General features: G+C 38.7%; 3 protein-coding genes across 8 annotated transcripts in view; 1 reads left to right on the top strand and 2 right to left on the bottom strand.

Moving 5' to 3' along the window:
- Nucleotides 1-15355, bottom strand: part of LOC126382225 (tRNA (adenine(58)-N(1))-methyltransferase non-catalytic subunit TRM6) — a 460488-nt gene extending 445133 nt beyond the window's left edge. For 2 of the 3 annotated variants that reach the window (XM_050032010.1, XM_050032008.1), the window contains exons 1-2: nt 13998-15355; nt 13210-13312 (exon numbers count right to left, since the gene is read on the bottom strand). In XM_050032010.1, the coding sequence (XP_049887967.1) occupies nt 13232-13312; nt 13998-15260 (1344 nt within the window). In that variant the 5' untranslated portion in view covers nt 15261-15355 and the 3' untranslated portion in view covers nt 13210-13231. The remainder of the gene's footprint in view (nt 1-13209; nt 13313-13997) is intronic. The other variant, XM_050032007.1, reaches the window with a different exon arrangement.
- Nucleotides 540-12706, bottom strand: LOC126382226 (innexin inx1-like). Of its 2 annotated transcripts, none has more exons than XM_050032012.1 (8): nt 12157-12706; nt 9890-10027; nt 7052-7162; nt 5897-6049; nt 4838-4995; nt 3580-3774; nt 2328-2489; nt 540-1625 (listed from the first exon to the last, which is right to left on the bottom strand). In XM_050032012.1, the coding sequence occupies exons 1-8, from the start codon at nt 12421-12423 to the stop codon at nt 1511-1513; spliced, it is 1299 nt and encodes a 432-aa protein (XP_049887969.1). In that variant the 5' UTR covers nt 12424-12706; the 3' UTR covers nt 540-1510. The 2 variants fall into 2 exon arrangements, with proteins under 2 accessions (XP_049887969.1, XP_049887968.1); XM_050032011.1 differs by having other exon boundaries at nt 7052-7165; nt 12157-12604.
- On the top strand, nt 7141-24597 carry LOC126382219 (zinc finger protein 77-like). Of its 3 annotated transcripts, XM_050031996.1 has the most exons (11): nt 15632-15814; nt 15943-16105; nt 16534-16734; nt 17573-17715; nt 18554-18688; nt 19385-19590; nt 20319-20465; nt 21361-21504; nt 22233-22350; nt 23360-23486; nt 23625-24597. In XM_050031996.1, the coding sequence occupies exons 1-11, from the start codon at nt 15671-15673 to the stop codon at nt 23714-23716; spliced, it is 1620 nt and encodes a 539-aa protein (XP_049887953.1). In that variant the 5' UTR covers nt 15632-15670; the 3' UTR covers nt 23717-24597. The 3 variants fall into 3 exon arrangements, with proteins under 3 accessions (XP_049887955.1, XP_049887953.1, XP_049887954.1); XM_050031998.1 differs by lacking the exons at nt 15632-15814; nt 15943-16105 and adding an exon at nt 7141-7226; XM_050031997.1 differs by lacking the exon at nt 15632-15814 and having other exon boundaries at nt 15981-16097.
- The last annotated feature ends 23 nt before the right edge of the window (nt 24598-24620 follow it).

Here is a 24620-nt window from a genome sequence, read left to right as displayed (position 1 = left end):
GTAACGAATACTCAGGGGGATGATTCGGACCATGATTCTGAGTTAATATCAGGTGGAATTTTTCGTTGCAAAATTCATGACTTTTGCGATGGAAAATTCCACTTGATATTAACTCAGAATAATCAGCTGAATCATCCCCCTCAGTATTCGTTACGATGTCACTTACACCCCGCACAAGTACATACGGTAGCCATACAAGTAGGTATGGGTATTAATGACACCGTAACAAATACTGAGGGGGATGGTTCAGATCATGATTCTGAGTTGATATCAAGTGGAATTTTCAGTCTGAATATTAATGAAAAATTTTGTGTTTTTTTAAATTATTTGCAGTTCCATACTTTTGCGATGGAAAATTCCACTTGATATTAACTCAGAATCATGGCCTCAATCACCCCTCAAAGTTTTCGTTACGATGTCACTAACACCCTTTTTTATTTTTTTTTTCTTGACGTGACTTATTGTAGATTTGCCGCAGATGGCATTAACTACTTGGCCGGACAAATGGGGAGCGCTGAAGGCTCTCACCCGGGACTAACACCCTGTATGTACCCGAGCAATGAGAAAATAGGTAATTATCAAGTTAAATCTGTACAACGCCATCTACATGTTTTGGGAGACGTAGCCTGGAAAGACCCTCATTGGCATATAGTCGATTCATAGATTTGATTTATCTGTATTTCTGCAATAAATAAACATCAGATTATATCGTCACTGGAAAAGTAAAATTACGTAAACGCCAAAATATCCTAAATTAAGAAAGAAAGAAAGAAAGAAACATTTATTATTTAGGACACCACAGACACGGATTACATATAATATATATACATTATAATGACATCACATCAGAAGTCAACGCACACACGAAATATTTTCTATATAGAAACATGGAAAACGAACACAGAAACTTATACCTAAATTAAAATGTGACGTCATGTCGGCTTACCCATCCAATCAATTAGCAATCCATGTTATAATTATGTATTGCTAGACATTGAAAATAAAAAAATAACGTACTATTCCGTTGATGTCATCTAAATTTGATAAATGGATAAAAAGTTATGATAAAAAGACGAAAAAGATTTTAAATGGATTTTTCTCAAAATGGCCTTTTGGCGCTTACTTAATTTTTTGCCTTTCCAGTGACGATATTAGTACCTACTTAGTATTCAAAACAGATGACCTCATAGGGAAGTATGTAAATTTTCAGTATTTCTGCGATAAATAAGTAAACAATGGATACTTAGAATTATCTCCTCTCCTATTCAATTTTATCTTATAAGTAAGAAGTTAATAAGTTCCTTCGCAGGCCCTACATACCTACTTAAGAAAAATTAAAAAAAAATGTGATTATTAACTTAAACACAGATACTTAGACTTTTCTAATAAACTTATAAGTACTTTATATAAATGCATAAAACTGGAATAACATAGGTTTCAAAATGAAATAAATTACAGATTTATTGTACTTTAAGCGCCCTGTTCTGTTACTCTGTATTTAATGTGGTATTTATAAAGGAATCTTGTTTAGTAACGGTTCAGCCTGTAATGGTTCCTTGGTCTGTGGTTCACTCGGGTACAGTGACTGCTTAAGAGTGCGCTTCGAATATTCATTAATGAATTCCCTGAAACAATGTTCAAATAAGTTCCAATTCAAATTCATAAATATAACATAACATAACAAATACTTTATTGCACAAACAGGAAAAAACAAAAGAAAAATAGAATGAGTACAATAGGCGGCCTTATTGCTAAGTAGCAATCAAATAAATATCTTTATTCAGTAGGTAACACGAACGTTCCATTCGCATAAAACTACTGCAGCTTCTCCTATATTATGCGTCCCACTGCTGGGCATAGGCCTCCTCTCAATCAACCAGAGAGAGTATGTAGCATAATAATTACATTACTACATAAAAAATTACAACTTGTCAAGCTTATAAATCACTAAGAAGTTATTCTCCGCGACTCCGTCTCCTATATAATATTACAGGCTTGAGATTGACATGAAGACTCCTCCTAGGTTCATTCATGACGTGAATGTTCGGTGGTTACCAGTTTAGCAATGAAAAGCTATAGCTTCTATAACTATATATATTTTATAACTCAAAATTAGAAGAGAAAGAGAAAAATAACCGAAAATTAGAAGGCGACGTGAAACCCAGGACAACCTGGTCAGCGGAAGCCAGTGTATAACCAAAAAACCAATATGTTTTTAAAAAACAAATGTTATTTATTTATTTATTTATGTTATGTAACCCCTAAACCAAAATCCTACATGGAATGTCTAGGTAACATTCCATCGTCACGATGAAGGCCAAGCTTACCTGAACACAATAGGGCTCATGTTCTTAGCCAGCACGTAGAACATCCACCAGTCGCCGAAGTCCAACCGTGATATCACGACTGCAGCATCATTGTCCAGGTGCGTGCGCGACTTAGCCGCCAGCAGGCGCGGCCGCACCGCCGGGAACGCAGCCATGGTTACTCTGGATATCATAAGCTCACGAGTATATCCCAATGGGTCATAGGTACGGTCACGAGCATTAATATGTATACACTTTGGTACCATGTCACATTAACTTTTTTGACAAATTGAACTGTAAGTCTCACTAAATGTCAAATATGTTAGTGCGACAGAGTCCTAAAGTGGGTACATTATATTGCTCATGACTGTACGTCCATCGTAAGATGAACTATGTACCCACACCTCACCGAGCTTTCTGTTAGACCAACGTGATAGGCGGGAGCCGTATCGTCGTCTGTAATCGTCGAGCCAGTAAAAAAGAAACATCGTGATCATCTATCTCCCTAGCCTTATCCCGTTTTTCACAGGGTCCGCTTACCTAACCCGAAGATTTGACATGTCTAGTTTTTTACAGAAGCAACTGCCTGTCTGACCTTCCAACCCGCGAAGGGAAAACCAGCCCAATACAGGTTAGGTCACATACCTCCGAAAATGAATTTCTCGGGAATGTGGGTTTTCTCATGATGTTTTACTTTACTGCTGAGCACGTGATAATCATTTATGATCCAAACATGAATTCGAAAACAAATTCGACAATCATTGGTTTAGGCCTGTGCTGGGTTCGAATCTGCGACCTCAAAGTGAAAATGACAGGTATATCTTAAAATAAAATTAGGAGGTGTCTGCAGGAATCAGGGCCACGATGATGGAACTAAATGATGTACCGTAAAGGCAAGGTCAAGTAGACACGACTGTGCAGAAGTAATACGCACCCAGCTTTTTGGATTTGCTGTCTATGTAATTTTATATCATCTACCTACTAGCTTTTAAAAAGACAAGTAGACTAGCAATATTAGGTAATCACAAGTACGGTCACGAGCATTAATATGTATACACTTTAGTACCAGGTCACATTATCTTTTTTAAGAAATTAAACCGTAAGTCTCATTAAATGTCAAATATGGTCGAGTAGAGTGCGACAGGGTTCTAAAGTGGGTACATGATATTGCTCATAACTGTACCTATTTTCCGTTATGCTATCTCGCTTTGACTGAAAGATAGGCAGGACATGACCATGTCTATTCCTATACCTACTCCTTTCTATGACTCACCTATAGATGATCAAGGTACCCAACAGGTACCCCAGGATGATGTACCAGAACCAAAGGCCGACGCAGACCTTCTCGTTGATAACGTTGAGTGGCAGAACGCAGAGGCTGTCCAGGTTGGCGACCGTGCCTGAAGGCCCGTAGTAGTAAAACGTGCACTTCGTCATGCGCGGGAAAATGTAGATCAACGGGTCGAATCTGTTGATGAATGACATTTATGCACAGCTTTTACGTCAAAAAAAATGGAAATTCTGATTACTAAAAAAGGCAGATTAACTAGAACTAACGAAAAACTTCTTCTTTTTTCTATTTAATTTATTTACATACGAATTATAATCACGAAAAACAAAATACATCCGTCATTTTATCACGTTTTTCTATTCCGTCACAGTGTGCTTTTTCATACAAATTCCATTGTCATTTCCTGTTTTGAAGTTTGATAAAAACTATCTGATTTGACTAGTTGGAAACTGGCCTATAAAAAATATATTTATATTTATAATTACTTACTATGAAATTTGGCCGGAGTAAGATGGTGGCTGAGTTCGAATATTGACCCAGACCTACGGGGTATAACGTAGAACCCTTGCCCAGGGATACGGGTGAAGACCTCAACGGCTGCAGAGGCGGAGATGGGAGCCATCGGTACGGCAATGCAGGACGGAAGGGGCATGTCACAAGGACTGTAACCTGGAACCTGACAGAGGGCAGCAGTAACTGTCAGTACTATTCAGAGGCAGAGGACAGGAGTCCTAGTATGGCTTTGTAATAGACTACTCTGGGCGCCATCCCACTCGCGTCAGACAGAGTACTGCGGGGCGGAAGGCAAGAGGGAAACCACTGCCCTATTTTTCCCTAAAAAGTAGCATGGAGAATGCTACACCGACACGAGCGCGGCTCTTAAATTGATGATGATGACTATGATGAAAAAATGACTATGGAATTTGTATGAAAAAAGCACACTGTGACGGAATAGAAAAACGTGATAAAATGACGGACGTATTTTGTTTTTCGTGATTAAAATTCGTATGTAAATAAATTAAATAGAAAAAAGATGTTTTTCGTTAGTTCTATTTAATTTGCCTTTTTTAATAAGTAATCAGAATTTCGTTTTTTTTTTTGACGTGACTTATTGTATGTTATCCTAAAATTGTGCTATGTAGGTGCTATAGATACTACAGTACAAGAAGTTTTTTTGACATTTCATGAGCCCCTTAAGTCTCTGGATCTGCTACCGCCCAGGATTTGCAAGTTTACCTACCTCTCATGCTGCGGCTGGTGTGTCTGCTCGAAGATCTTGGAGCCGAAGCTGATGAATTCTCCTCCGAGGAAGATGTCCATCAGCCACATCTGAGCCAGCACGTTGACAAGGCACAGCGCCTCGCAGCCCCATTGTATCAGGGCGTACGTCTTGTGTTTCTGGTGACAAGGAGATTATAAGGGCGCCAAGCTTTTTTTCTAAGGAGTTCGGGTTTTTTTAAGAGCTCTTTCTGTGACGTAATTTTTTCTGTCAAAAAACTCCTATCTTCTGGATTTTCACACGAAGTTTTCTTCTTCTTATCGTGTGGGTTGTGAGGTGGAATACGAACCTCATCAACCCTGGTGCCAGAGTATTAATGAGCCGTCAAAGGCCCCTGACATGAGTCGTGTAATGACTACATACTTACATCAGTAAGTAGTAACCGGGACCAACAGCTTAACATGCCTTCCGAAGCACGGATCATCTTACTTTCGGACAATCAGGTAATCAGCCTGTAATGTCCTAATCAAACTAGGGATCACAAAGTGTTTTTTGTGACATGTCCCCACCGGGATTCAAACCCGGGGCCTCCGGATCGTGCGCCCAACGCTCAACCACTGCACCGCGGAGGCTGTTAGACGTTCAGACTAAGTAACTATCTAGTTACTTCTATCTAGAAGTTTAATGCAGTAGAATAATAGTACTGCATACTTCTCTCCGCCTCGCACCAATTGGGTAGTTTCCTAATTCAAAGATAAATTATGAAATTCTGATTACTTACTAAATAAAGACAGATCAAAAGTGTCAAAAAACGTTTCCTTTTTTCTTTTTAACTTATTTATGAATTTAATAAAGAAAAAGATAATAATAAGTGTGACATTTTGTCTCGTTTTCCTATGACGTCACACAGGTTGGTTGTTCCTACAAATTCCATAGTAATTTCGTGTTACTATGTTAAAACTATCCTATAGTAAAGCTGAACTTATTTCACCTCCTCTGGGGCGAACTTTTAGATTTTTGTATGGAACGTCGAGGTTTTGGTTCACTATTAATATGTTAGTGAAGAACTTTTCAAGTTACCCGCCGATATCTGACGAAGTACCCGATGATGGCATCAATCTTCTTCTCCCGCTCCTCAGAGCCGCACAGGCCGTGCATGCCCGACGCCAGCCTCGCTACCAGCCCCCCCTCACACATGTCCCAAATCACCTTCGGGAGGTAACACAATATCGCCTGCGGGTAATACAAAAATATCTATTAGTAGTTTTCGTAAGATACGATGTCTTTGCAATTGGAATACCATTGTATTTAAATTTATACGTAATACAAACTGGACTTTAAAAGAAAGGAAAACATGAAACAGTAGGAGTAGGCGTCTTTCCCTCAGCGATACAGCTTCCGATGTGGTAATAGTTTTACAGCCAGCTACATAATACGTAATTTAATTCTTGACGTTCAAAAAGCGCTGATTATGTAAGTAAGCCATTTTTGAAGAATAAATATTCTTGCATTTTTTTATTTTTTTATTTGTGGTGTGATAAGAGAGAGATGTGGTACAAAAGACATAACATATAACTACCACTAGTAAGATTGGTAGGGGAATGTTAAGTTGGTTTGGACACGCAGAGCGGATGAATGATAATAGGATTACGAAAGCAACGTTGGTGGTAGGGCTAGCAGAGGAATGGCAGAGTGCATTTAGGGTCAGTTCACACCGAGACGTCGCAAGATGCATCGTAGACTCGCCGCGGGTGCAGTCTGCCATTTGCAAGCGCATGTGGCGGGTGCGTATACCAAGATCCCAGTCTATCATTATGTTTTCACTCGAGTACTCGACCGAACTGCACCAATTCTAAACGAAGTCTGAACGGAAATAGTAGACAAGTCATTACAGCGGCCTCAGGCTGCGCCTCGCGGCGTCGCGCGGCGTCAAGAGACGCAGCACGACTTCCGCACGCCGTGCGTGCTGGCGATGCACCGCTGCGCTATATCGCGCCACGCTGCGAGGCATCTCGAGGCGCAGCGCTGCGCGGTGCAACGTATTCTTAAACCTGAATAAACTTTTTTATTATTATTATTATTAAATTCGTTTTGTGTTGTAAATAAAGTATATTTTGAGTTGCTCTATTCAAATGTACGCGCATCGTCGCGTCGCGTCGCGTCTCGGTGTGAGCTGACGCTCGTTGTAGATTTGCCACAAATGACATTAACTACTTGGCAGAAGTTGTCACTGACCTGCAGGAACAGTACGAAGCACACCCACTGGTAGTAGGTGTAATGTTTCGGCGGGCCAGCTGTGGCGTCGAACTCATTCATCACGCCGGGGTACGCCACTCGCTCACCAACCTGCTACAAAAACTAATTATAGCCAAAGTCATCACGTAAGCTCACGACCACATCCCAAGTATAGGTAAGTATAATTGTTGTTGTTTTTTTATGTTATACCTTTAAGTACATATATTAATACCTATATGACCTCCGTGGTCCAGCGTTTGAGCGTTGGGCTCACGATCCGGAGGTCCCTGGTTCGAATCCCGGTGGGGACATACCACAAAAATTAATATCAAGAGAGATGTATTGCAATACAAAAAAGATGTCATAGGTACATTATAAAAAAGAAAAAATACAGTTCTTAGGTACAATTTTTCTAGTTTGGTTAGGATATTACAGGCTGATCACTTGATTGTCTGAAAGTAAGATGATCCGTGCTTCGAAAACGTTTAACACGTTAAGAAGTTGGGCCTGGTTCCTGCTTACTGATATAAGTACGTAGTCGTTACATGAGCCAAGTCAGGGGCCTTAGGCGGCTCAATAGTAACCCTGACACCAGGGTTGTTGAGGTTGGTAATCCACCACCCAACCCACACGAGAGAAGAAGATGACTATATCCCAAATATAGGTAAGTATACTTGTTGTTCTTTTATGTTATACCTTCAAGTACGTATATTAATACCTACACGTAGTTAGTTATTTACTAATACTCTTTGTCTTGTGACGTCATTTTATTGTAAGGTATCTGCAATTCGTGTCTGCGCCGCCGTCCTAAAATAACATAACATAAACAGCCTATACATATACCCACTGCTGGGCGCAGGCCTTCCCTCTATCAACCGCTTTCGTGGTCTAGTGGTTAGAACTCACGATCTGGGGATGTTCTGGTTCAATTCCCGCTGGGGACATTGTCGAAATCACTTTGTGAGACTGTCCATCTTTGGTAAGAACATTGCAGGCTTGAATCACCTGATTGTCCAATGAAAGTAAGATGATTCCGTGTTCGGAGGGCACATTAGGCTGCGTTTCCATTGACGCGGAGCTGGGCGGAGAGGAGCGGTGATGTGCAGGAATCGACCAATCAGCGTGAGGGAGAGAGTGACAGAGCGTCTTCGTTTTTCGCTCTCTCAAACGCTGTGATTGGTCAAATCCGCTCATCTCCGCGTCAGTAGAAACCCGGCCTTAAGCTGTTGGTCCCGGCTATTAGCCGTAAAACAGCCCCAACAACCCGCAGTGAAGCAGCGTGTTGGAGTATGCTCCATACCGACTGCGGCCATAAAATAATGAATATTTTTTCTTTCTAAAAATTATACCCGGGTGAAGTCAGATCGAGTCACTAGTATAAATAGTAGCATAATAGAATGACAAAAAATATAATCATTGATCTTAAATGTCGTCATTCAAGAGTCTACTTGTTTAGTACGAAGATAGTGAATCACAATGTTGCATTCATAAATACTAATGAAGGGTGTATAATGCGATAATCAAGGTGCATAATAGGTAATAATGACTAATAATTTCGTTGTATCTAACCTACAGAGCTGATGATCTTTCTAAGATAAATAAGCGCACACAGCGCTTCGACCAAGTTCTACGTGCGTAATAAGATTATGCAACAAAAAAACTGGTTTTGCACACGTTTTGCAGTAATTTATAGTCTCTGTGGTACACCTGCTTTTTGTTGTAATGGCACTAGTCCTGCTTTGTGCCACTGTCAAGTTTTAAAAGATTGGGAAACTAAAAGGAAGTGTGATAATACTACTGCTCTCAGGTAGGGAGGTGCTCGTCGTAATCAAACAATGCAGCAATTCTCTTGAATAATGTTATTTTTGCATAAACAATGTTAACTTTCCAACTCTTCAACAGATTCAACAACATCAACATCAACAGATTACCGCAACCGAACAAAATTCCACGTCACCGCCTTTTTAAAAAGGCGGGAAAACGTTCCCGTTCGAAAAAGAAGAAATCAAAATAAAAACAAATGAAATAATATGCCAGTTCCAAATTAAAAATAATAAAGTCGTGACACAGATTCACGACTTTATTCCGTCTGTTATTAAGTTATAAAATCTAATAATAATTAAATAATAAAATAAACATTACGAACCCTAACAGAAGGAAAATAATATTCGGGAACGGAAATTTACACAAAAATAGGATCAGGTAAATGGGATAAAAAATAAATATGAGAGTCTAAAAAAATATAAATGAATATAATAAATAGGATGTTGCTTTTCAACCACGGAGCGCCGGTTCGAACTCTTTCTAACCTCGGTTTTTTAAAATTTAAATTAAATTCATATTTTTTGGGGTTATGTACTTATAATATACGTTTTTTCAATAAAATACCAGAAAATATTTAAAATTGTCAGAAAATAAATTAAACGCTCATGTGAAGCTTACTTTATGTAAAAAAGCTTATTATATGATGAATTAATTAAATAACTTGCAATGTATTACATTCTTCCTACATTGATTTAAAAGATGTGTTGCTGTTGCAGTTTCTTGTCATTTCTTCTACTCAGCCACAACACCTAGCGAAATGACGTAGATAAAAAAATGTTAAGTAAATTGACCTTCAACAAGTTTATCTATGATCATTAGATTGAATAAATGATTCTGATTTCTGAGTTATTAATGTACCTTGAGTGCAATTTTCACTCACAGCTGACCTATCACATTGGTCTAATAGAAAACTCGGTGGGTACTCGCATCATGCAATGGAGCTGCCTCTGTCTACCGCATTGGGATATAAGTAGTCGTGAACATAGGTTGTATAATAATATTAAGTCAACTTACTTGGAGCGCCCTGCCATTTTTGTTTTTCTTTCCAAATTCGTTTTGGATTTCCTGCGTCAGTGTTGATAACAAGAAGCCTAGTCCTGTGTTGACACTGTGTGATACCGCTCCCGACTTAAGCTTGGGTTGGTTCATATACTAAATATAAAAAAATACATAATTAGGTACTTATTACTAAGAATGTCAACCCGCAGTGGAGCAGCAGGTTGAGGCTTCTTTTTTTTTGTCATGACTTATTCTAGATTTGCCGGAGATGCCATTAACTACTTGGCCGGACAAATGGGGAGTGCTGAAAGCTCTCACCCTGTACAACGTTTAAGACAACAGGCCTGAGGGTGCCCAGTTGGGCGTGAACCTCTGCTCGGGGCGTCGTCTGAGAGGAAAAATATTTGAAAGAATTAATCGACCCGAGTCGATAGCGATAAGCGCCGATTGAGGGAAATCGTCGACCACGCCGACAGGGTCGGTAACGGGGGTAGATTGAGGCGAAGTCTGTGTTGTAGTGGGACTTATAAGCTGCTAGTTCGCCACTAATTTAAGGGCTACGCTCTCGTCGGTGTAGCATTCTCCATTCTTGTCTATCACAGGCCAATTCATTCACTTCCTTATAAGACCCGAGGTGCGCCCTCCCCTTAAACTGGTCCATGTAAACTCCTCTTGGTCTCTCCCTTTCTCTCTTTCCTTGTAGTTTCCCTTCTATGATGTTTTTAATAAATTCGCCGTGTCTTATTAAGTCTCCAGTCATGTTGCCTCTTCTGTCCTCAATAACTGTCAAATAATTGTCTCTTTTTCCCTTACTCTGCGTGTTACTTACATAACATAACATAAATACTTTATTGCACAAACGGAAAAAACAAAATACAATACAAAAGAGAAATATAATGAGTACAATAGGCGGCCTTATTGCTAAGTAGTAATCTCTTCCAGGCAACCTTTAAGTATAGGAGATACGAATATTATTAATTTTTTAGAAAAATAGTTTCGTATGGCTTCAAAAATATAATGTTGGTTAGCAGTCAGAAATAAATAGGTAAGTACTTAAGTATTAAATGAAATATACTTACATATATAATAGGGCAAAGATACTTTTTACTACATTTTACATCCTTATGGTGTGGGCAGAGCCACAAATAAACACTTTCCTGCTGAGTTTTCCGATTAGTCAGTCCATACGATGAGTTGTTCGAGACCGCACTTCACGGAAAACAATATTTTTCCTCAACTTGATCAATCGAATGTATAGCCCATATTAAGGTAATAAATAACAATTTAAATCTAGAAATAAGGAACTTAATGAGGGAATTTCCAGGCCACATTCCCCAATAAAAATGTAGATGGCGCTGTTCAGATTTAATGTGATAATTACCTATTTTCTCAATGCTTGGGGTACATAATTATTTAAAAATATAATCTAAGCAGAGGCAGAGACAGAGAAAAAATATTTGGACCAGATACTTGCGTACAGAATTATGTTGCTACCTATATTGCTTCTCTTTATTACACCCAGACGCAACACAACTTTCACCTATTATTATTCTGATCAAAATAAAGAGAAATAATAATTATTTATACCCAAAAACAAAGATAAAAGATGCATATTATGTCCATTATCGCTGAAATTAAAAGGTTAAACGAAGACAAATCTGTACAGACAGCGCCATCTATATTATTATGGGTAGCCTTGACTTAAATTTAAACTTAGTTAATCTCCAAAAGGATTAGCCATAATATTGTTACGAAGAGAAAATAATAGGCTTCACAACCACGGTATCCTCAGCCGAAATACACGACTGATCGGTTCCTGTTTTGTTATTTGTTTTGTTTTGATACCTAGATCTATGCTAGAAAAAATCAACGTCTCTATAGTTTACCTATAGAGACGTTGATTTTTTCTTATGAGTAGGTATGCAGTGAATAGATGTGTGCTATCGTATACAGGTACCTCATCACATCACTAATTTAGGAGCCCCGCTGCTCTCGGTGTAGCATTTTCCATGCTACTTTTTTAGGGAAAAATAGAGCAGTGGTTTCCCTCTTGCCTTCTGCCCCGCTGTCCTCTGTCTGACGCGAGTGGGATGGCCGTACTAGGTCTGTCCTCCGCCTCTGAATAGTACTGACAGGTACCTCACCTCCCCCATAAAGTGTCAGATAAAATTTAGTGTACCACTCGTCCAAAGGCAACTTCAGTCTATAATTTATCTAAGACGGCTACTTATAAATTATTGATATTTTCCTAGGAAGTATGTTTTGATAAGTAAGAAACTCACCCTGGCAGGTCCTTCAGGCATCAAAAACGTAGATTTCACCCAGCAGTAAGTGTTAATGGCGTTGTGCCACGCTTCCCGACCACTCGTGAGGCATTCTATAGGGCTTCCCACCAGCTGTGTAGACGTCAGGATGATAGACGCAGTCACTAGCGCCACCCCAGTCAACACGCAGTGTAAACGAAACAAAAAGTTATCCGTCTGAATCTCCTGGTACTTCAAATACTTGCACAAACGCTTCTTTATAGGCTTCAACGCAGAAAACATCATTTTACTTTCTAATTACAACTCAATTTGCTTTGTATTAAAATTATAAGTTGAGTTTTGATAGTAAATTAACGGATATCACATCCTTTCCACGCGAAGTTATGTTAATAAATGAATTAACCATGTATAGTTAGGACGGAATTTTTCCTGGTGTTGTGTTTACTGAGTAGGTTTAAGGATATACCTAAGTTGTGAATGAAAAATGAGACTTACGCACGGCTTTATCAATTTTGCGCAGACATTACATGGTCATGTCATGGTGTTACGAAATATATTATTGTTTCACTTGTAATTAACTGTTATTATACAGTATGTGTACGACTATACAGGTTGTGAGAAGCTGCAGTAGTTTTAGGCGGATGAGACGTTCGTTATGTAAAAATTGACGATTCAAAGTGTAACTATGTTACCTACTGAATAATTTTATTTTTGAATTTGAATTTGTTAGAATTATGACGACAGAGGAAAATGCAGTTAATTATTTTTGGAAAAGTAAAGAAAGTAGGTTTATTTTTAACCGTGATAACCCTACTCGAACGCCTGACGTACATCGTAGTTCCGGAACCGGGTTTGAATCCCGGTTCCGGCTCTAGATTCAATTCGAGATTTTTATATAGGTACATTGGCTGCAAGTTGCTTTTCGGCTACTTGTGGCTCTGCCCACCCCATTAGGGATTCTGGGCGTGAGTTTATGTATGCGTGTGTATGTATATAGGTATTATTCCAATAAAAAAATCTCCATTTGGTAACAAAAATATATTTTGTTATTATGCTTATAATAAATACACTATGTCACAGTGGAGGTCTGCCGTCATTTCAACACGTATCCCGTCAACAGGAACCCACTCTGGTTGTTCATCATCACCTCAGGATGAGTTCTTTCTGGTAGCACCTGAAATAATACAGTACAAAACTCCTTATTGCACTTAAAATAAACAGTTTCCTTACTTATTATTAAAAAAAAAACTTTTTATTAAACGTCAAAACATGAAAATTATCATGGAGTTTGTATGAAAAAAGCACATGTGACGTCATAGAAAAAGTGACAATATGTTGCGTCGCACATATTATTAAAGTTTTCTTTCTTAAAATTCATAAATAAGGTAAATAGAAAGGAGAAATCGTTTTTTGACAACTTTAGATCTGTCTTTATTTAGTAATCAGAATTTCATAATTTATCTTTCACCTAGGAAACCCAATTATAATCAGTTAGATGGTATAATAGGCAGCCATATTGCTAACGTAGCAATCTCTTCAAGGCAACCTTTAGGTATAGTAAATTAATAATAAGATTAGATTTAACAAATAATTACATAACAATATTTAAAAAAAAATACTAAAAGACTAGGCCAAAAAAGAAACGTCAAAAATAAATTAAATGGAAATTAATTAAAAATTATCAACTTCTTTTTAAAAGCCTAGGTAAAGGACCCTGTGATAAACGGGATAATGCTAGGGAGATGATGAGTTAGGCATAAAAGCCATTAATCAAGAAAAGAATAAACTAGTATAATATTTCTTTCAATGAAAACATCATACTTAGTCTTATAAAACATAAGAGTAAAAGTTCACATTACCTGATAATTCCTCATCCAGTTACAAGTAAGCTTCAAGGCAACTACTCGAGGATTAGACTTCAGCTCTATATACAAATTCTGCAATGGTTCTGCTACACTATAATACACAACAAACGGTCTCCCCGCCTTCACAAACGGTAACAACTCATTGAATATATGCAACGGGTCTTCCTTACATGCTATTACTAGAGAATCAACTTTCTGTGTTAATAATTCTGAAGCTGTGATGTTATCAAAGTGCCATTTTGGCTTTTTAGGTGCTGGTTTATCGTTTTCGGTATTTTGTACAGTGTCAACTTCAATGCCATTTTTATTTTCACCGTTTTCCTCTTCTTTATCGTCATTAGAAGCTTCTACGTCAAGTTTAGGTATTTTTGATTTATGTTCGTCACTTTCAGCTTTTCTTTTCAACGGATTGGGTTCTGTACTTTCAGTTGCTTCTTTGGCATCATGTGTGTCGCATCCTTGATAATACTGCCGCAGAACAGAATAAATATTGACAGATATACATCGGTTGTTTTGTTCCTCACTAAAGTTCATTGCTAATAGAGCTTGTTTCTGAGACATGTTGCCAGGATGCATGTGCACTAGTTTACCATTTGTATTTGCCCCAATAGCACTTAATAAAGCAGCCGCCACAAGGCCGTTTGACCCAGAGTCATACAATAAATGAACACCTTCCGAATGTATGTTACTAAGAGTAATAATCTGTGACAACGTGTCCATTCTTATATACTGTATTTTACCAGGGTCTAGCCTATACATAATTTCCGATATAAACCGCAAGTTCGGTCGCAATATCTGCACGTATTCGAAATATTTCTTTTCCTTTTTCTTCAAATATTTCTCCTGTGAGAACTCTGTTTTGTTGTGGAAAGTGTTAGAGTTGGATATTAGGGTTTCTACGATGTCTGCCGCTTTGCTTGCGTCGTTGGTTATCTCAGCTATTTCGGCGGCACTCAGTTTCTGCGATCGACCATCGTCTATGATATTCCTGTTATCCATTCCTGATGCTCTTATGTCTATTTCATCTTTCAGCTCCACCGCTTCGTCTGTAAGTTCCAGCCGGTATTCTCTACCTTTTTTACTGCTCGGTATCATCCGAAACACTGAGAAATACGGACATCCTTCGATACCACTCAAGTTTACACCATCACGTCCTAGAGTCACAGAAGAATTCGGTTTATTTAACTTGTGCAGCTTCTTGTAGTTCTGTTTCTGTATGATGATGTACTCGCCGATTTTTATAACGTCTTCTGTCATTGTAAATAATTACTTTAATTAAAATTATTATTATATCTTAGTTTACACGCCGATAAACATAACCTATATAATTTATCTAACACAACACAATTTTAAGGTTAAGAGCAACGACCTTTTGACAATATTTTTTACGTTCCTATGCATATGTAGTTTTTAGATTAACAATTTAAGAAATATTTAATTATTCTGAAATACTTTATTATATTTACTTTAAAATTATAATAATTATTTTTTTGCGAACTAAAATGTCATTCATTTTAGGATATTTTTCATAAAATGTACTTCGATTGGATTTTTTAACCTAATAACAAATGTTAGAGTAAATAGGAACGTAAATGTAACTGTCAAATTCCAATTACAATATGCGCGAAAAGAATTAAAGTACGAAAAAATATTAATTTCCAATAAAAATGAACGAAACTGTGATATTAGTTGTGGATTATGAAAAGATCTGTCGCTTGTGCTTGCAAGCCACTGGTGCTTTGTCGGGTATCTTCGATAATAACGAGGAAACTTCGTTACAAAAACTTATACTAAGCTCTACAGGTATAGAAGTAAGTTTATTTTACTTTCTAAAGTTTAAGGAGGCGTTGAATACAACAAAAAATCTTTAAAATGACTCTAAAATATCATTGCGATTTTAAGCATTTATATAAATAAACTTTTTTGACTATCTACTTAGGTAAAGGTAAATGATGGACTGCCTTCGAAGATCTGCCACAAATGTCGTTATGTGGTGGAGCTGAGCTGTGAGTTTCGAGACATGGCAGCTAGGACACATCTGCTTCTCACAGAAGCTGACAGTAACTTGCACAAGGAAGATTTAGAACAAGAGAAGTGTGTTGGTGTGTTGTAGTTTTTACAAAATGTATACTTTTAGTTTATTATCTTTCCTCTAATTAAATATATCATGATCCTACCCTTATCCAGGGTCAGTCCGGTCATCATGAAATAATAGGAAAGGTATATGTTTGTGTATGGAGTAAAATAGAGGCATAGTGATTTACATGGTGTGTGATTCTATCTTTGTGTCTCTTTGTCGTGTTAGATATTTCTTCCCAATTAATGTAATTTTTATAATTTAAGTAATAATATAAGCCTTTATATCTGACGTTTTTACATAAATATAGTTTCCTTAAATAGTGTGTATTGTTGCTTTTCTTAATAGTATTTTTTTTAGTTTCCTGAAATCTTCATTTAAAATTTTTTCACTCTTGGGGAGCAAACTGACATATAAAAAAATTATGTAATAAAACTTCTTATATATTTGCAGAAAACACCAATCAATGTGTAGTTAACAAGTCACACAACAATACTAAGAAGAACCATCTAAATTTAGAACTAGTAATGCAGGAAGATGGGCTGATAACTTTTGCCAAGAATGAACCTGTTACCCCGGTAGATGATAATGACAATAATAATACAAGAACACTTGATGTCGTCAGAAAAGATATTAAAAAGAAAAAACAATTTGGTAGGTAAAAGTTGTAGGTATTTCACATTTAATAAAAAATATGTTAAAAAAACTATAGCAAAGTAACAGAGCTTCTTCTGAACAGAAACTGCAAGTCAATCAATTGCTATTTAGCAATAAGGCTGCCTATTGTGCTATTTTTTTATCTGTGCATGTCCTGAGTTAGTTTTTGTGAAATAAATATTTTTTTCATTGATTAATTGATTCATCAGCACTTGAAATACCAGAATTATATATTTCTGGTAATGAATTTATAATAATAATATTTTTTATTCCATGTCTGGAATACAAAAAAAATAGTTACAGTTAAATTATACCATAATGTCACCTTATAGTGAAAACCTTGTTATATAGCGCCTTTTTGAAAAGTCACATTCTCATCTGATTCTTGTTAACAAAACCTGACAACAGTTATGCTATAGTTTCCAGTTTAAAGTAAAATTAGTAGTCTCAGTTTTTCCCTGGAACAAAAGATGCATGTTTCATGGGTTTTCTACGGATAGTAAAGGCATTTTTTTATGAAATATTAAATGTACTATGTTTAATTAAAGTACTTAATTGAATTACTTTTGTATTGATCCCATATTGAGTATCATATTGATTAAACGAAGTGATACAGACTGTTGTGTTGTTTTTACACACACAAACACATACACACACACACACACACACAGACATGTGCACAGACACAGAACTTTCAGATTTTTTTTTCTTTGGCTACCTCCGCGTATTTTACGTGTTTACACTATCTTTTTAATCATCTTAATAAAAAAAAGGTTTTGTTGTATAAAATCACAAAAAAAGGAAGGAGATTGTCTATGTATGTACTTTTTTACAGGTACATGCAAGATCAGGCAGGCTCCACCTAAACACCTGACATGCCAGATGTGTTTGACGTCATTCCCCACTGTGGACGAAGTCTCTATACACGTACAAACACATTATGTGGACTCCATCTTGACTCCCTATTTGAAACTGCAGGTGAGAAACAAATAGCTATTATTTAACAAACTCCAAAAAATGAAGAGGTCATCAATTTGACCCGTATGTTACGTGTTAAGAATATTTTTATAAAGAGTTGTGTTACATTAAACTTTTTTAAACATAGCATCACGCCTATATCCCCGAAGGGGTATGCATAGGAGGGAGAGGGATGGGGGAGTATACATACACCTATTCCTCGCTAGCTATATTTAAGTCCCATGTAATAGGCTAATAGGGGTGAGTCGGCCGACCTCCGTGGTCCAGTGATTGAGCGCTGGGCTCACGATCCGGAGGTCCCGGGTTCGATTCCCGGTGGGGACATATCACATAAATTACTTTGTGGTCCCTAGTTTGGTTAGGACATTACTGGCTTATCACCAGATTGTCCGAAAGTAATTTGAACCTGTGACACCAGGATTTGAACCTGTGACACTAATCATGATGTCACAGGATTGTGACACTAATCATAGTGTCACAGGATTGTGACACTAATCATAGTGTCAAAGGATTGTGACACTAATCATGGTGTCACAGGATTTGAACCTGTGACACTTATCATGGTGTCACAGGATTTGAAACTGTGACACTAATCATAATGTCACAGGGGTTGAACCTGTGACACTAATCATAGTGTCAAAGGATTGTGACACTAGTCATGGTGTCACAGGATTGTGACACTAATCATGGTGTCACAATCCCGCCCCTTATATCAAAAAGTCCAGTGTATTTTTTTAACAAGTGTCATATTGTATTTTACTTGTAAAACTAAATACATTGACTGAGGGAATATTAGTTCTTATAGCCAGACTAAATCACAATTATTTCTTCACTGCAGAGGCCATACACATGTCAAGCATGCAACAGTGGTATAATAAGCAAGGCCAAGCTGATCATACATCACAGGAACCATTTAAATATCAATCCATTCATATGCAAACATCCAGGCTGTGGATTCGTTGGGAAACATATGGTTGGTTAATCTTTTATTATTGAGTAGACTCCGAATCCAGACTTATCGAAGTATATAACCTGTCCACGGATCGGAGCTGAACTGCGAGTCACAAACTATCGCCACACTTCATATCTCGTTTTAGACAGGCTAAATTACTCAATTTTAGAACAATATTTAATGTATATACATTTTTTTATTTTTTTAAAAAGAACGTCTAGGGCCCTGTGTCGAGGTTTTTCTTGCAGCTTCTTTTCCCCGGCTATACAGGTTGTGAGAAGCTGCAGTAGTTTTAGGCGGATGAGACGTTCGTTATGTAAAAATTGACGATTCAAAGTGTAACTATGTTACCTACTGAATAAAAATATCTTTGAATTTGAATTTGAATCGGCGCTCTTCCTCTGGCACGCCTACCCTCAATCTCGTTTTATACGTAATATTATACGGCTCACCTAACGTCATGTACGCGAGAGGAGCTTATGAATGCTGCTGTTGTAAAAGATGTTTTTTTCATGCGATGTATACAATTTCCGTTCGACTAAGTTGTCAGATAACCTACGGGCCTAGTAGCATGCAACTCTTTCTCGCCGCGACAGAGATCGTCTGTCTCTTTCTGTGCAGTACTGTGAAAGAGTGACGGGTGACATGTCGAGGCGAGAAAGAGTCGCGCGCTTACGGTGCTAAGCCTGCTAGTTGATGTATTGTGTGACGCGCCAGGACGGGCTGCGCAAGCACGTGGTGAAGCACGGCGGGCGGGCGCAGGTGTGCGAGCAATGCGGCCGCCGCTACCGGCGCCGCTGGGAGCTGCGGCAGCACGCTGCGCGCGCGCACGCCGCCGCCCAGCACCACTGCCGCGCCTGCAGCAAGCACTTCCGCAACGCGCTCACTTATAGGGCGCACCTGAATTACCACCGGCCTGCTAAGTTCGTTATTCTTTATTTATATACTTACACATACATAAACTCAATTCACTCTCCGATATGTGTTCTTTTCTTCTATCGTGTGGGTTGTGAGGTGGATTACCAACCCCATCAACCCTGGTGTCAGGGTTACTAATGAACCGCCAAAGGCCCCCGACATGGCTCGTGTAACGACTACTAACTTACATCAGTAAGTAGTAACCGAGACCAACGGCTTAACGTGCCTTCTGAAGCACGGATCATCTTACTTTCGGACACGTGATCAGTCTGTAATGTCCTAACTAAACTAGGGATCACAAAGTGATTTTTGTGTCCCCACCGGGATTTGATCGTGAGCCGAACGCTCAAACCACTGGATCACGGGGGCCGTTATGTGTTTACGGTCACATTATATTGGCAATGTTTCTATTAGTTTTAGTAATCATATACGTATAGTGTATAAGCTGTGTGAACCCGCTATTATTATACTTGTACAAAATTTTCCTGTACTCAAAGGTTGCCTGGAAGAAATTGCTGCATGAGCAATAAGGCCGCCTGTTGTGCTTTTCTGTATATGTTGTCCTTATCTCTGTATTTTGTGTCCGTTGTGCTCAATAAAGTATTTTATCTATCTATCTGTTGGTGTTCCAAAAGTAATAAAATAAAAAGAAAGGTAATTCCCTTATTGCGTTGAATGTATATGATTATTTATATGTAAAGAGAGTAACGCCAGCATTGTCCTCACCCCACAGCCACCTGTGCCCGTGGGCGGGGTGCAGCAAGGCATACCACTCTGCAGCGGCGCTGTCCGCGCACGAGCGCGCGCACGCCGACGAGCGCGTGTTTCGCTGCCACCTGTGCGCCGCCGCCGCTTACACCTCGCAGTCTTTGCTTAACAGGTAAACAACGAAACAGAACAATAGGCTACTTTCCAACCAGTCAAGTCAGTTACTTTTTACTAAACTTCAATACACGAATTGACTATGGAATTTGTATGAAAAAGCACAATGTGACGCCATAAAACGTGATAAAATTTCGGATTTATTATTACGTTTTTCTTGTTTAAAATTAATTATTAAATAAATTAATTCCAAAATAGAAAATGTTTTCGTTAGTTTTAGATCTTTCTTTATTTAGTAATCAGAACTTTATAATTTATTTTACACGACCCAATTGGCGATCTTATTGCTAAGTAGCAATCTCTTCCAGGCGACTTTTGGTTATAGGAGATATTGAATAATTTTCGCCTTGTCGTATCGGCGGTGTGACGTACTCCCGCTATTTATCTCACTCTAGCAATGACGGTTCTCAGTGCCAGAAAAGGATAGAAACATAGGAAAGTGCGGCCAGATCATAGAATAAGGAATAATACTACGTATAGAACAGCAATTCTCCGCTCTCCACCAGCGGCTGAGCTAGGTTCACCTCACCTCCCCTCGAACATAGTTTAGACTTGAATTGTATGGTGTCAGACGTCACGCACACAGATGCGCGTGTACGATAACGTCAATGTGTAGTGTCTGTGTAAAACGAGGTTGTTAGTATGAAGTGTCCGAGGTGTCGCCAGATGTAGTTCGAACTTTTTGTTTACTGACAGACTCCTTTAATTATTTATTTTCCCAAATTGTATTCATGTGTTACTCAAATTCAAAATACCTATGTTATACCACCTATGCTACCTATGCTATGCTATACCTATGTTATGCCTGATTGTTGAAATTTAGTTCTGTGCGAAAAAGTATATTTGATGTTTTTTTCTTGAGAAAGTTTCCAATTCGATGTGTTTGCTAATAGACACCTCCGGAAGCACGAGCGCGACCGCTTGTCGAAGTGCGACAAATGTTCAGCGACATTTGAAGACTACAGCGCGTATTACCGACACCGCGTGTCCTCCCACGGCCCATGGCAGCCACATCGCTGTCCCGGATGCAATAAGGGGTAACAACTGTTTACTTCTATCGTGTGGGTTGTGAGAATTACCAACCTCATAAACCCTGGTGTATTATTTATTGAGCCGCCAAAGGCCCCTGACATCTCATGTAACGATTACATCAGTAAGTAATAACCGGGACCACCGGCTTAATGCTTACTAACACCGTGTGACTAAACAGAAACTTTGTGAATGAATGAATGAGTGGAGTGAATGCATGGGATTAACTGACTGGGAAAAGCCAAATTACTAAATTATAACAATATCTTGTGTGTATTTTTTTAAGAACGTCTAGGGCCCTCTGCCAAAGTTTTTCTTGCAGCTTCTTTTCCTCGACTATACAGGTTGTGAGAAGTTGCAGTAGTTTTCGGATGAGACGTTCGTTATGTAAAAATTTACGATTCAAAGTGTAATTATGTTACCTACTGAATAAAGATATATTTGAATTTAATTTGAATATGTTGACTATTAGAAAGAGTCGTGGCCGCTCAGTTGGAAAAACGCTTGACTCTCACTGGGAGGAAATTCGAATCTATGTTTGTCACCGTAAGGTTTATCATATCCTTAAGACTTCGTTTCAGCGATGGCTGTAAGTTGTCTTCGATGACTTGTGGGCTCTGCCATCCCCGTTAGGCATTACGGGCGTGAGTTTTTTTTACTTATTGTAGATTTTCCGCATATGGCATTAACTACTTGGCCGGAGTGAGGTTTTATATAGCCAAGAATTACATTACAGGTATCAATCGGAAATCACGCTAGAGAAACACGTACAAATATGCGAGCAGGCGATCCGCATGCAGTCGACCGCCGCAGACAGTGACACGAAGACTGACGAGATAACCACTTCTATACAGGTCAGATATTTGGTGCCAGTGTCTGTAGCCTTCCCGGATTCGGTCCCCGGTCGAGCCGATGCGGGATACCCACGGAATAGAAGAAAGAGGTTAGAAAGGCCCTAAAGCTGTCTCCATTCCTCTCCACCAACTCCGCGTCAATGGAAACGCAGCCTAACGTGCCCTCCGAACACGGAATCATCTTACTTTCATCGGACAATCAGGTGATTCAAGCCTGCAATGCCCTTACCAAACATAGGACAGTCTCACAAAGTGATTTCGACAATGTCCCCATCGGGAATCCAACCAGGACCTCCCCAGATCGTGAGCTCTAACCACTAGACCACGAAGGCGGTAGATAGAGGGAAGGCCTGCGCCCAGCAGTGGGACGTATACACGGTGATTGGTCGATTCCTGCACATCTCCGCTCATCTCCACACAGCTCCGCGTCAATGGGAACGCAGCCTTTCGCTCATTTTGTATGAGAACCGCTGTCGCCTGTTCGACCCCACTCTCTTTTACTACTACTCCTGCAAACAGATAACTACGATAGTTCTACTGCTTCTTAAATTCCACAGCCACTTTACCGACAATGTATATTTCATGTGATAGGCTGCAATTGTATCATTACTTTCCGTAAGATACTACAAAAGTATTTTTTTGAGAAATAGTCGACCATACTAAGGTTTTAAGCTTTCCTGTGATAGGGTCTGTTTGCATGATGACCGACTGACGTAAACTGCTGAATGTGCGATGTTATGTGTCGTACAGTCGATATTTATCTTTTGCGCTGCAGGTTATAACCTGTATTATAATACACATAACCTTCAAACGTTCTTTTAATATGTATACTAACGCAGAGCTCAGTGTGTCGTAAAGTTTGTGGTCAAGTGGAGTGTAAAGTTGTAGTATGGACTATTTCTTCATACTTGTATGGCGCGCGTTTTGCGCTCACTTGGCACTTCCAACCTCTCTCTTCTATTCGGTCTTGGTGTGAATTAAAATAATCACAAATAAATCCAACCTGCAGGAGATGGTGCAGAGTGACAATAAGATGTACCAGCTAGCGGAGGTGTCGGATGATTTGTCGGGCAAATTGAAGGGGCAGTCACTACTGGTGCAACCAGGGAACATGAGCGACCTTAGCAAGGGTCTTGGTAAGTTTACGTTTACTTCAACGGAAAACGCAACGCATAACTCGCGAGCCTTTTTCTCTAGCTTTCTGTCGGAACGAGGCCTAGAAAACTCCTTTGCAGTAAAAAAAATACTTTTTAAAATAAACGATTGTTTCCCAGTACTGCAAGAGCTGCCCGCCGACGGGTTGCTGTATATCGAAGTGGAGGAGGAAGCCGATGAAGATAGAACCAACGACTCCTGGCGCCAATGACGCTTAATACATTGTTATTATATGTAACAGCCAGATTTTATAATCCGCCATATTACATTACGACTAGCCGTTTTCTAAAATGGCCGTTTTGTACAAAATACACTTCACATATATACAGGGTGTTAGTGACATCACAACGAATACTGAGGGGGATGATTCAGACCATGATTCTGATTTAATATTAAGTGGAATTTCCTGTCGGAAAATTCATGAAAATTTTAGTGTTCTTTTTAATTATTTTCCGTTCCAACTTTTGCAACGGAAAATTCCACTTGACATCAACTCAGAATCATGATCTGAATCCCTCAAAATTTTCGTTACGATGTCACTAACACCCTGTATACATACATATGGCGACCTCAGTCTCTTCTCTCGTGTGGTCGAATGTGACTGCCAAAGCCAAACTTTGTTTTGAACACCCGGTCACATTGGAGGCAGAATAGCTGTCCATCCGAGTTGAAAGTGTAGCTTGGGTTTGGGACGATCCATGCGTGTTAGCAGTAAAGCTCACTTCACTATGCTGATGATATAGTTCTAACTTTTAAACAAGTATGGTTTATTGGCTACTGGAAACCTGTTATGGTCAAAGACTCCACTCCACACCTACATAATGTAGTTGTATGTGTGAATACGGATTACATATTTTTTATAATTTCTTACAAATAGCGTTTGAGCTAAAAAGCAAACCTATTTTTTGTTAATGGTTTATGATTTTATTTTATTGCATGCTTTTAGAGTATAGAGAAAGCTAAGCTTTCAAAAATTTTTAGATTTAAGTATGACAAGAATTTGTTAATTTTAAAATACTCTACAACTTTTATAATGATACTGTTCCGTCCAAGGCGCCAAAATGATGATTAAAGACTGATTATATTTTAAAATTCGTTTTATTTCAATCAGGGTA

Source organism: Pectinophora gossypiella, chromosome 3 (assembly GCF_024362695.1).
Source record: "Pectinophora gossypiella chromosome 3, ilPecGoss1.1, whole genome shotgun sequence".
NCBI lineage: Eukaryota > Metazoa > Arthropoda > Insecta > Lepidoptera > Gelechiidae > Pectinophora > Pectinophora gossypiella.
The sequence above is the reverse complement of the archived record's forward strand: the minus strand, read 5'-3'. Positions and strand labels throughout refer to the sequence as shown.

What these genes read in the sequence shown, in the direction of transcription:
- LOC126382219 (XM_050031996.1), top strand. Translation starts at nt 15,671, where the DNA reads ATGAACGAAACTGTGATATTAGTTGTGGATTATGAAAAGATCTGTCGC. An exon ending in TGTCCCGGATGCAATAAGGG is followed by an intron (nt 21,505 to 22,232) that starts GTAACAACTGTT and finishes ATTACATTACAG; the next exon opens with GTATCAATCGGAAATCACGC. An exon ending in CGACCTTAGCAAGGGTCTTG is followed by an intron (nt 23,487 to 23,624) that starts GTAAGTTTACGT and finishes ATTGTTTCCCAG; the next exon opens with TACTGCAAGAGCTGCCCGCC.
- LOC126382226 (XM_050032011.1), bottom strand. Translation starts at nt 12,423, where the DNA reads ATGATGTTTTCTGCGTTGAAGCCTATAAAGAAGCGTTTGTGCAAGTAT. An exon ending in GCTTCGTACTGTTCCTGCAG is followed by an intron (nt 6,050 to 7,051) that starts GTCAGTGACAAC and finishes TATTACCCGCAG; the next exon opens with GCGATATTGTGTTACCTCCC. An exon ending in GGTACCTTGATCATCTATAG is followed by an intron (nt 2,490 to 3,579) that starts GTGAGTCATAGA and finishes TATGATATCCAG; the next exon opens with AGTAACCATGGCTGCGTTCC.